Consider the following 13,446-nt stretch of genomic DNA (forward strand, 5'->3'; position numbering starts at 1 on the left):
TCAAATAATTCAGGATTTTTGAAAACTTTTTGCTGTCTGACTGACTGACTTTAGGACCCAGTTAGGACTTGCCTGTAGAGTCCTATCTGGGTCCTAAAGTCAGCCATGAAAAAAGCTGGGTTCTAAAGGCTTAAACTTTTTGAGTTGCATTTTTTTCTTCAGCTCAAGGCAAAAAGCTGCAGAAAGATTTTCTTTCTTTCTTTCTTTCTTTCTTTCTTTCTTTCTTTCTTTCTTTCTTTCCTTCCTTCCTTCCTTCCTTCCTTCCTTCCTTCCTTCCTTCCTTCCTTCCTTCCTTCCTTCCTTCCTTTCCTCAACTCTTCATCTTGGAGTCAAGGGATAGAGATTGTTGGAGAGAGGTGGGGACTTTAGTTTTAACACCTAATGGTGTGTGTCTGGGGGTGGGAGAGAAAGAAAGATCATGAAGTTTATAATTGACCATGAGTATACAACAACAAACCCTGCCTCTTCCCAAAGCCTAGCAGGAGCCAGGAGAGGTTAGCAGTCTCTGGATGGCCAGCTAATCAGGTCAGAAAGCTCCAAAATCAGCCACCATTTCACAAGGAATTGTTGAAGTGCTGAAAATGGCAGCTGTTTCCATGAGGCATGGGGAACAGTAAGCGCTGCAAAATCCTATCAGGAGGGGGGAGAGAGGCAGGGAATGCTGTTTCATCTCCCTAGTCAATCCTAAAGGTGAATGACTATGGGGATGCTGCAGTCATCATAAATTTGAAACAAGGTCATATGTAATTTTAGGACATGGTTCTAATTTTGAATGTTTGTTAAGTGACCTGTCATATCTTGTGGACTACTTGTATTCCATTCTTTTTCCAAACAATTCTTCCTCCCTCTTATATTTTATCTATTTATCCAGCAAACATTTCTGCTGAGCATAACAATAAAAAACACAGGTTGGGGATCTTCCATTTGCCCATTGGAATGGATTAACGTCTTCAGGGCAAACTATTTTTTATAACCGTATCCACTTCTAGAATTGCTTATAAAATGAAATGACAATTCTTTCATGGCTGATATTCTATTTTTAATACTTACAAACAAAAATTACAGATAAAAAATGAAGTTTCAACTTCCAGCATTGTTACTTCAACCCAGGTATTGTCTTATGAGGATCGTCTGGAAGATATGCGTCAAGAGCTTGTTCGTCAGTATCAGGAACATCAGCAGGCAACAGAAATATTAAAACAGAGTCACATGCAGCAAATGGAGAGGCAGAAAGAAAACCAAGAGCTTCTCCTAACGGAGCTTGATAGTCTTAAAATACAATTAGCAGAGGTAATGTGAACTGGAACTTCTAATATTTCATGTATTTGGCCAATTTTCAAGGTTCAATTTGTCTTAAAATCAAATATATACTTGCAATCCATTTCATGTGCTGTATTTGCTGCGAGGATGAGACCTGTGTCTTGTTAATAATATCCTGTATATCATTAATTTTATTTCCTATTGTTATATTCAAATAAGGAGGTAAGCCAATCCCAGTGAGTTGGGGTATTTATTATCTTAAATTATATGGGAAAATCTGATACCACTAAGAACTGTTACTCTAGTATATTTTGCTTGTATTTATTTATAAATTTTGATTTTGTTGCATTTGCAGAGTTTGTAATATGAGATATCTCATTTTATTTTTAGAATATTAATGAAAATGCCATAACAGAAAGAGAACAAATGCTTTTAGACGAACTAGAATCACTAAAGAAGCAATTAATAGCTGGGAGAGAAAAGCAACTTTCTGAGTTAAAAAACAGCAGTACTCAAACACAGGTAATGTTAATTTGCTGCTCTGGTATATAAATACAACGGCATTGTGACTCTGTAGTGTAGGTCATTTCCAAGTGGCTGTCAGATTTACTTAAATGGGTGTTGATCACATAGGAAGGTGGAGTTTAGCTGATATTCTATTGAAAATAGAGTCTTATTTTAATATTGCTATAGTAACATCCTACAGGGAAGCAAGAAGTTATTTACTTAACATAACTATTTAATTCTGACAGGCTGTGACTAATGTTCTTCCATTGCCAGAACTAAATGTCCGATAATAGGATAGTTAATTATTATTTAGAATTCCTTGAAACTTGTGAATTACTATTTTTTAAACATCTGCATATCTGCATGAATTAGAACATATGGTGATTGCAATATGACAGGATTTTTGTCCCTTTTTTCTTCTCTCCCATTACCAAAACTTACCCAGAATGAAAGTGTGAATCAGACTGAAAATAAAGAGCATGTTTTAAAAGTTGAAGGTGGAGAAGAAAAAGATGAACAAACTTCTCTCAACATTCTTTCAAAAGAGAGGTAAGCTGTCAGAAAGGCTAAAAGGTTTAGATTTTTTTTGTTCAGTTTTTTGACATTTCAGTGGAATTAATCCATGTCTATTAATTATTAATGAGATTCCTATTAATAGGAATTAATCCATTCCTTTTACTTATTTTTCATCCCTTAATTAAAAGGAAGCATGTTTTTTAGAGTAGCGAAATTTTCTTCCAATTCAGTTGTGATGTTTAGGTATATGAATCTTAACTAAGAATGAAATTTGTTTCTAAAACTGAAAATGATATATACACTAGACATAAAATATAGCTAGTGATTGCTTTATCTGCCATGGAATTTATCTGTGTGCCTGGACTAGTAGCTATGGTTGCACATTTTGGGATCTAACTTTACAAATTACTAATCCCTATATAAAGAAATTATCTGGCATATACTGTAAACATGCTTGTTCATTTGGAATTAACTTCCATTTAATTCAGTAAGCTCAACTGATATATATTACATTGCACAGCATATATGTTATAGTAGTAAATAAGTTCTAGCTATTAAATGTTTTTAATATATGAATACTTTTGTAGCGACTATTTTCTGAAAAATAATATAAATTGCTTGGTAAACATCTACTTTGGCAGACCATTATACTACATTTTTACATTCAAGAGAATATTTGATATTTTCTTAATCATGGTATGTTATCTAAGATCAAATGTAACAGCCATTATCTGTGAGGAAATAACTTTTTATGAGCAATTGGAGATTGTAGGGTAGGATTTAGTAAATAGTTCTTGATTTTAGTTTTAGCAAATCGGTAATCTTATTTATTACCTGGGGAATGTATTCTCTGATCTTTTAATTCCTGTCTTATTCCAAGTGATTTAATTTAATAGTGCCACGAATCCTAGTTTTTGTGTAAAGACAAACTGTGGAAGTAAACACCATGCTGTATTTTAATTGGAATTATATTTATTTTATGAGTTCAGATGTACTTTGCAGAAAGCCAGTAGTAAGCTGATGAAGATTCTGTTGGATATTGTGAAGACTACTGCAGCTGTAGAAGAAACAATTGGACACCTTGTTGTGAAACTTCTAGATCAGTCACCAAAATCTCAGTTCCTTTTTAAAAGTCTTACATGGGAGGCAAGAGCAGAAGGCACCTTAAAACCAAGCATCTACATGGGATATGAGCCAGGTACTTGTAGTAAGGTTATATTCTACGTCTGTTATAGGAAAAAGTATTAGTGATATTTAGTATTAATAATTTCAGGCTGAAATGTATTGAGTATCAGGCAAATTATTATTCACAGGCAAAATAATTGAATTTAGTCCTTTAGTAGTTTATATCTAATAGGCATAATCTTGCCAAACTAAGGCTGTAACTTTCTTGCCTGCTAAATATATCATGAGAAATTTTACGATTTAACTATCCTGAACCTTTTCTCTTCTTCCCCATCCAGTTCCGGGATGCACAGTCCCTTAGTCTGTGCCTCTTTTTGGAAAAGCACCTCCTTGCCAAATGTCCCCCTCACTGTTTCTGCAGTGCACATTTCATCACATTGAGAGATCTTAAAATTCAGTTTCTCAGTAAATACAATATAGAAGCTTAACATTTCTGATTCATAAATAGTGTAAATTCATAATTTGTAAATTCATAATTTTTTTTCATTCTTGAATCCACAATTTGTTTTCAAGAGTTAAGCTAATTTTTTAGATATGCTTGAAAATGTCTAATTGCCTATCAAATAAATAAACAAACAGTAATAGACCATAACTGCCTTAATGGGACCTTTATGGCGACTCTGTTATCCCCCTGATATAACATCAGTCATGTCAGCTATCATTTATGGCTTGTTTGTTTCAGTAAGAAGTTATATACATTTTTTAAAAAGCAGCTGTCTATCAACTGTAATAAATGTGACATTTTTATAGTCAATGTCTTTTTGTATCTTAGTAATAAAAATATGTTCTTTGTCTATTGCATACATTTCATAAATAAACTTTACCTATTTAAACTAAGGTTGTACAAAAGTTTTAAATACAAACTATTTTGAGATTGAAATGCTCCACTTAGAAGTTAAAACAGTTTTTTGAGTTTAACCCAGATTGTTCACTGAAAATGTGTGCTTGAAATGGGGCAGTACTGAGCTAGCAATGCTTCTGGCACCTACTCTGACTTCAGAAAAATGACCTCTAAGGAAAGTCTGATGATGTCTGTGTACCAGCAAATAGATACCACAAATTCAATCTCTTACAACTTTCAGAAATCTTACCTGGAGTATTAGAGCTTTTTAAATAAATTTAGAGAAGGTACGTGGAGAAGGATTTAAGGAGTGATTTAACATTACGTAAATGACACCTCCTAGGGATGGAAAGTTAGTGGTAAGGTAGACTTTAGTAATGTATTAAAACAACCTGAGATGGCTTTATTGTGCATTGACAGTTCTGATAAAATTTAACAATGTGCTATTGGAAAAGTATATATCCATCTTCGAAAATCTACTCCAAATTAACAGTTTATGGGCCAAAGTACAGGTAGGCCTAAACTTACAACCATTCATTTAGTGATTGTTCAAAGTTACAACATCATTGGAAAAAAATGACTTGTAACCAATACTCACATTTGTAACCATTGCAGCCTCTGAGAGTCATGTGATTAAAATTCAAGTACTTGGCAATTGGCATGTATTTATGACAACTGCAGTGTCCCAGGGTCATGTGATTGCCATTCATGGCCTTCCCAGACAGCTTCTGACAAGCAAAGTCATGGGGAGAAGCTGGATTTGCACAACGACCACATAATTCACTTAACTGAGTGATTCGCTTAACCACTGTGGCAAAAGATTGAAAATAAGGAACAACTCACTTACCAACTGCTTTGCTTAACAATGGAAGCTCTGGTCCCAATTGTGGCTGCAAATCAAGAACTATCTGTAGAGATTTACCTAAATAATTTTTGATTTTATAATTGTAGTGGTGATTTCAATGAACTCAAACGATAGAGTATCTTTTGCTAAATTTTCCACACTTTTCCTGACCTAAACATAATCTCTCTTTACTGTTTTGGCAATCTAATAAGAGATTATAGTGAGTATGTTATTACAAACATTTAATTGGTTTAATTTATATCTGTTGAATAGATTTATCAGCAATGAATACCTAATTTTCACATAGGATTGTTCTTTCTTTCTTGATTATGGTACAATCTCAAGGAATTTGGCCTCTTTCTAGAAAAGTGTCACCTAGACAGCCAGACTGATAATGGCAATTACTCTGGGATTCTAATAGTAAGAGCAGTTGGTCATTTATTTTTAGAATATGATCCTACTATCAATATGGCAATAGATTTAGGGTAATCTGTGCTACATGAATATAGTACAACTTTTTATACCACAACAGACTTCAGAAATGTAATTTCAAAATAGTAATCTACATTGCTTTTCTGTACTGATTTTGCCTTAGAGAAATATAAAATTTGTATGCTCGTGTTTATTTTCCAGTACTTTTCAGAAAAAGAAATGTCATTTCAACGAAACAATTCTGTCTTATCATGCTAGTTAGATTAAAATAATAAATCCAATTGATTTGTGGTTTAAATTTAATAGTAAATTTAGAAATAAAAACTTTTTGTTCTTCTACTGTTACTACACAATTATGATAAAAAAAGTGGCATTTTAAAATATTGAACTATCGCACACAATGGGAAATAGCACAATCTTTTATATTGGATGGAAATGAAATTTATTTCATCTGAATGTCATCTGAATGGAGATATGCATATGGCTCAGAAAGGACAAATTCTCTCTAAAAGGCTGGTATGCTGTTTGAAAATTAAATTGGTATAAGATTTAGCTATAGCCTTGGCTAGTTCAAGAATTACAGCTTTTCCTAGAAAAAAATTGATTCACTTCAATAGCATTATGAAATCCTTGATTAGCATAAATCAAGGATTTTAAATCTCAGTACTCTATAATAATTTCTAAAGTTCAGAACTTAGAAAGCAGGTTCAAACCATTTTATACTATCCACCTTATCTCACAATTCATTTCCCAAGTTAAGGTGTGTTATTTAATTTTGTAGCAAAAACATTTGGGAACAAATTTCGAAAAATCACCTATATATGTATCCAATCCTACCCAGGTTTTAAGGCAGATATCTGAGGCCTTACTTTGTTGTAAGTTCCCTAAAGTAGCCCCATAGCAAGATACGAAGCAAATAAATTTAAAATACCAATAAATAAGTAAATAAATACTTAACTGCTAGAAGAGTGAGATATTGGGTTATATGTCTATAGATATCTTTAATAAAGATTTTAACTGCTGCTTTTAATGTTCCTTTTTTGCACTGTTTATTTAATTTTTTAAAGAATGTATATGCTTTTTACTATTAAATATTCATTTAGCCTTTATCTTTGCATTATGTATCCAAAATACTTAAACTTCAGCTTTATTATTAATTCTTCCTGTGACTAGACTAGTTTTTCTATATTTAATTTTGATTAATTTGGTCTTCTTGTGGTCCAAAGTATTCTCAACAATTTTCTCTAGCACCACAATTCACTATTTCTGGAGAAGTTTGTTTGTTCTTTTGCTTTGTCTGATGGTTTGGTTTTTACAACTGTATATGAGTATTAGAAAATGTGGCTTTGACAATGTTTTCTAGTACAAGTATACTAGAATTCATTGTCACTTTGATCTAATACTAATATACTAGAATACATTGTAACTACACATACAATTCAGTGTTGTGTGTAGATTTGTCATCTTTCATCCATATAATAGACTTCTGTCTATTTGCTGGCCAAAGTCAACACCCTCTGAACTTTTGAGCCTAGCAACATAAAGCTTGCAATTTCACTTTTTCTTCTTTATCTTTGCATTGGGTTGGCATTGCTTGTTGGCATAGTCTTCTTCTTCTTCTTCTTCTTTTTTTTTTGTAATTTTAAGCAATAGATTAACTTTTGTATTCTCGTCTTTTAAATCCCAAGAATGCTTTTCCAAAGGCAACTGGACTTTCCTGGATTTTTTTCCTTGAAAACATTTTATTTCTTATCCAAAAAGCTCCTTTAGTTCCTGAAGAAGCAAGAAAGTCCAGTTGCCTTTTGGAAAAGCACCCTTGGATACCATGATTGGGATGATTGGGACTCTCCATAGACAGCTTTTCTTTTATCTTGGGCAAGAATCTGCTGAAGTCTTCTTAGCTTCCAAAAATCAAAGTGATACTATCAGCATATTTTAGTCCAGAGTATATAATGATATATCTGTATATAAGTTAAATAAAATATTTTACATTTGCATATCAAATAAATAGAATGATAAATCTTGGTGTACTTTTTTGCCAGTTCTTAATTGTAACTGTTGTTCCCTGACTAGAATAGACATCCTTCAATAGGTGACCTAGTATTCCCATGATTTTGAAGGCTATTAACAATTTATGTTCTGCTAAGTCAGAAGCCTTATCATGCTCAATAAAGCAAAACCATATAGTTATGGAATTTTCTTACTTTTTCCTTGTTCCATTATTTAAAAGGCATAATTTTTTTTGCTCCAATAATTAAATGGATAAATATTTTTCAATAATTAACATTTATGGAATTTTGAAGAAATGGTATTACTTATTCTAAAGTAGTTCATGAGACAGAAAACATCAAATCATCCAGAAAATGTCCTCTAAGGACCAAGATTAAAGGAAATGATAAATCAATGTAAATGTAAATATATGGGTGAAATATTTTAATTTTTTAATTTTCTGTAATCTTTAAAAATATTAAAATACCATGGTCTATAACTTAAAGGACAAAGACATGTTTCCGTTATCATGAAGAACATAATAGCTGGTAGTCCAAACTTATAGTGGTAACTAGTTATCCTTAATCATCTCAGAAAAGCTAAGGAGGTTGGATCTAGTTAAAACACTGTGAAAGACCGTCAAGAGACACTTGGGATATTGACTTGGTTAGAAAGTTAACAGAAAAAAACCCCTTCCTAGTATGTGGCATTAGCAAAATTACAAGGGCCTTCCCAAAAGTTGCCAAGAGTTTTTATAAATTATATTTATAGGCTATCCAATGCAAAATTACCTTGAGTCAATATTACTTGATGGGAACTTGACTACTACCTTTATAAGTGTGGATTTACCTCGCTTTATTGGATTCATTATCCAATTGATTGCTTTCATTTAACAATTCATTTAATGCAAAAATATTCATTGTTAAGAGATCGGTGCCATTTTTTAAAACAGCAAAATTTCTTCCCATCAAAATTGCAATTAACCAAAATCCTTTCTGCTCTCATTTGCATTGGCTGTTACTGTTATCATAGGGTCAAAACAGCCATCAATATTTTATCCAGCTCTCTTACTCAAAATGAAAAGAATTAACCTTTAATCCTAGAAACAAAGTTGTCTGGTAAAGAATGAGCTTTTAGCCTAGGTGAAATTATCCTGCTCAACATAACAAAGAGTTCCAGTAAAAGTCATGAATTTATTTACTACATGTTTTGTCTGCCATTCTTATCATGTGCATTAGGAATCTACAGAAAAAATGAACAAAATTTCATTCTATCCTTTGTATAGAACTTAAGACAAGTAAATGTGCTTATAATAAGGTTTTAAAAATATACAAGAACATTTGTCAATGCATTTGGTTTACAGAATGCGATATTACAGCCCGCAAAATCCTTTTCTCTACTTATTCAGTGTCCTTCTTTAGGGAAATTTTACTCCATGAAAAGTTTTCAGGAAAATATTCAATACCAAGTCCTGGAAATCTATTGTCACTATTCCAGCTTACAGAGAGAAAAAAAACTCAGTGTGTTGTTTTAGCTACAAAAAAATAGCATCAAGAATGTATATTCCAAAGTTAAACCATGGGTATTGTGCAGTGCACACTGCAGTGAAGTTCCAGGTTTTACCCTTAATTATAAATATTCATTGTTCTTTGCTTATAGTATAGAATACCCAATAACTAATTTATCCTTTTATTTGACTGTATTTTTCTGTAGCTCTGCTTACTGTACTCCAGGTTGTTATTTGTCAGAAGCTGAGCAGGGTCTCTTACCTGGTCAGTACTTAAGATGGGTGAACTTCAAAGAGCATCAGTTGCATCAGTAAGTGGTGTTGATGGCTCAGTAGAGGGTAGATCTTCCCTCAACTCAGTCTTAACAGATGTTTTGGTATAGCATTGACAAACAATATCCTGGATGTCCATTGCAAATGTCCTTTCTGCTCTGAGGATATTAAAGCCCTTTCATCTTCTGGCCCTGAAGTAGTATACATTTCATATTATTCAAAGTGAGAGTGGTTACGTCTAATAATTTTTAAGTACTGCACATTTAAAATCCATTGCGCTGTAAATTGGCTAATAGCATATGACATCCTTGAGGAAATTGCATATTGTGCCTAGGAATTTAATTCTGCAGGACATGGAAGTGCTTTGAAATCCCGTGCAGATGAAAGGTGCCAAGTGAACATAAATTAAATTCATCCAGTTACTCATTTCATTCATAAAAAACAATGAGTTTTCTTTTCATGGAGTGTTGCAATTAGTATTTTTGTTAGCTTTACAAAGCTAAAAGGAGATATATAACAGTAATTAACATTAAGGAAAATATTTCAGACAAGGTATAAAGAGTAATTTAAAATATGGTACCATTCACTTTAAAATATAATCAGAATGTTTTGAGACTTTTATTGAATCAGTTAGGTTTTCAAAAGAAATGACTAAGGAGTCACTCTTAATTATTCCTTTTAAAGGTTCTGAATTGTACTGAGCCATATTTAAGTACTTTGGTCTGATAAAATTTGTCCTTAGAAGCTTGAAAAAATAGATCTTTTAGATCAAGGAACATAAGCCTACGTATATTTGTTGTGACAGTATAATGTAAAAAGTACTTTCTTTTATATCCTAATAACAGATCAGGTAGTTTAGCTTGCTTTTTGTCAAGCATATTTATGCTTGATCAAGATGCCCTTTTCACTGGAAATAAGTCTTTTTTTCCCCAATTGGTGCTTTAAACAACAAGTCTCAAAGCAACAGTATGCTTACAGTATGTTTTATATATATAGAAGAGCCATGGTGGCACAGTGGTTAGAATGCAGTGCTGCAGGCTACTTCTGCCGGCTGCCAGCAGTTTGGCAGATAGAATCTCACTAGGCTCAAGGTTGACTCAGCCTTCCATCCTTCCGAGGTGGGTAAAATGAGGACCCAGATTGTTGGGGGCAATAGGCTGACTCTGTAAACTGCTTAGAGAGGGCTGTGAAGCACTGTGACGCAGTATATAAACCTTAAGTGCTATTGCTATTTTTAAAAAAATAAAGATTAAGATTAGTAAAAGGTAATAAAAAAGATAAAGGAAGAGATAGCCGGTTAACTCCTTAAAATCAAGTTTTATATTAACTGTTAATTCTCTCTGCTGGGAAATCTAAGGGTTGATTTGAATTCCCAGATCAAAATGAGATGGGACAAAAATTGGCATTTTAAAACACCTCACAAAAAATCTCAGAATAGAGATTTTCACACTAAGGCAACAAGTTTTCATTCACAGTAGAATGTTATGAACAAATTTGGGCCGGTGAATAGCGCAGGCTGGTAAAGCCTGTTATTAAGAACACAAAGCCTGCAATTACTGCAGGTTCAAGCCCGGCCCAAGGTTGACTCAGCCTTCCATCCTTTATAAGGTAGGTAAAATGAGGACCCAGATTGTTGGGGGGGCAATAAGTTGACTTTGTAAAAATATACAAATAGAATGAGACTATTACCTTATACACTGTAAGCCGCCCTGAGTCTTCGGAGAAGGGCGGGGTATAAATGTAAACAAAAAAAAAAAATTTGGGCTAGAAATGTTTTGGAAGGAAACATTTTGGCAAATCCCTGCCCACTACAAAATTATTAATAATATAATAATAGATTATTATATAAATGCAGTCACATTTATATAAAATACTACTTCACAATGAAATGATTTTCATGTTGTTGGTTTTGATAATATTTTTCATACATTTTTGTACATAATAACTAACCATTTATATTACTCGGCAAACATAATTTATAACTTGCTATTCATATTTATTTGACGTCTAACTTTAGTCATAAATAGATATACATGAGATTTAACCTTGTTTCTATATCCTGAAATATCAAGACACTTTAGATTTAGATGGATCTGCTTTAGAACAGTTCTTTAGACATGTTTTTGATGGATGAAAATGATTGGCAAAAGAAAGATGTTTAATCCATGAAGATTCATGCTAAGAAAAGGAAGATAGAATCATGTATCTTTCATTAATAGGATCAAGCATCTTCAATGATCAGATTGTTTTCATTTCACATAAATACAAATTGAATTCTTTGTTTTCCATTAATGATATTAATAATCTATTTTCAAATATTGAATTAAAATGTAGAACAATAATCTATTAGTGGCAGAATTTTAGTGGTTTCTCAAAATAGAATTTGAATGCATCAGATTATCTCTGTGCTTGCAACGTGCATATTTATACTAGACAACTGTAATCCCTAATTAGAAGATAATGCTTGAAATATAACCTTATAGGTAAATAGATAGATTTAACCAATTAGATTAGTTTTCATAATGTGCTGATATTCAAATATTTTTCTTCTGTTAGTATCTCCTTTTCTATTTGCTGTCTGCTTTGTAATTAACTGACTTCATTTGTGTAATTTTATTGCAAGGTGTAATTTATTTTATTGCTTGATGTTCTTCATTCTCAGTGGAAATATTTCTGTTTATTATATAGTTTATTTGATCATATTCATTAACTTGTATAAGAAAGATCTTGCTAGTGTTAAAAACAAAACAAAAAATCAACAAGAGGGACATTGTTTTTTCTTTTAATTATTTTGTTCTACAGAAAGGCCATCATCTCAGTATATTGGCAATGATCTTGAAAGTCAAGACAATATCATATGGTCAGAAATAACAGATGAAGAGTTTGAACTTACCCAGTTCCTTGGCATGGAAATAGATGCAAAAAATGGAGAGCTAATTCTAAATATCAATAGCCGACTTCAAGCGGTATTTGAAAAACTTCTTCAAACAATAAATGAAACTGCTAATCAGGTAACATTGTTTAATTATAGCCTTGAAAGAATGTCTGAGTGGAAAAGAAAAAATGAAATTGTTTCCTTAATTTCTTTAGTTTCCTTTTTAAAAAAAAATATTTTCTGAGAGTAGTTTATTGCACGGACTTTTTACTATGATTACAAGTTAGTTTCTTTTAACCCCAAATTGTGACATCATGATGCTTAATATTAATTACATATTATTTCAATCGGTGTTTATATAAAGTCGAAGCTCCATTTTTTTTCCAGATATTTATAATGTATCTCCATTTAAAAAGTATAAAACATAAGTTTGAAAGGCCTTTAGTACGTTTAGTATATTAGTATGTTTCAAGGTTCTTGTTCAGTTGGAAAAGATAGTCTCCAAAAAGCTGGAGTGTACAGGAACACAAATGTAGTATCTGCAACAGGATAAATTATCTGATTTTATTTTAAAGATCCTGTTGCAGTTGCCTCTGGGATCCTATGAAAAAGCATAGCTACTTTAAAAATTGTAGACACATATTGTGGTTAATGCTTTCACTATTCCAAAGCATTTTCTATAAAGTACTGAAATGTTTTTATTCTCCTTACCTCTCATCAGCAACTTGATGAGAGCAAGTTTAGCAAAGAAACATTTATAATTGAACAGAAAATGGTGTTTGAAAAGAGCAGTGGACCTTTAATAAAGGTAAAATTTTAAATGACTATTGTTTAAGTTGGAAGCAAAAAAAGCATGATATCTGTTAAGTATATATATATTTGCAGTAATTACAGTGGAACTCCCTTCTCCTCCCTCTACTCCCCAAAAGCACTATGTGGTGGATCAGGTACACTTTTTTAACTTTATAAGCACAATTATGTTCCAAGAAAACTATATTATCTCTATCAAGTTCCTTTCTGACAATTCAGTATCTTAAAATCTGTACTGTATTCCAAGTCAGAAAGCAAAGATTGTTAGTCAAAGGTTGACCATTAAGTTCATATTTTGTGATTCCTTTATCACAAGATGTACTATGTAATGATTATTTTTCCGTTGTTTATCTTCTACTATGTCACATATTCCAAAGGAAATATTATATGGATAATGTGATGGTGTT

The 13,446-nt window shown here is 32.3% G+C and overlaps 1 protein-coding gene across 15 annotated transcripts in view; it reads left to right on the forward strand.

The window, feature by feature from the left end:
* Positions 1–13,446, forward strand: part of AKAP9 (A-kinase anchoring protein 9) — a 115,975-nt gene that overhangs the window by 50,713 nt on the left and 51,816 nt on the right. For 11 of the 15 annotated variants that reach the window (XM_058179576.1, XM_058179587.1, XM_058179580.1 and 8 more), the window contains 6 exons: positions 1,066–1,290; positions 1,651–1,782; positions 2,213–2,316; positions 3,273–3,481; positions 12,157–12,365; positions 12,951–13,037. In XM_058179576.1, the coding sequence (XP_058035559.1) occupies positions 1,066–1,290; positions 1,651–1,782; positions 2,213–2,316; positions 3,273–3,481; positions 12,157–12,365; positions 12,951–13,037 (966 nt within the window). The remainder of the gene's footprint in view (positions 1–1,065; positions 1,291–1,650; positions 1,783–2,212; positions 2,317–3,272; positions 3,482–12,156; positions 12,366–12,950; positions 13,038–13,446) is intronic. The other 4 variants (XM_058179579.1, XM_058179591.1, XM_058179583.1 and 1 more) reach the window with 2 other exon arrangements.

Source organism: Ahaetulla prasina, chromosome 4 (genome assembly GCF_028640845.1).
Source record: "Ahaetulla prasina isolate Xishuangbanna chromosome 4, ASM2864084v1, whole genome shotgun sequence".
NCBI classification, from domain to species: domain Eukaryota; kingdom Metazoa; phylum Chordata; class Lepidosauria; order Squamata; family Colubridae; genus Ahaetulla; species Ahaetulla prasina.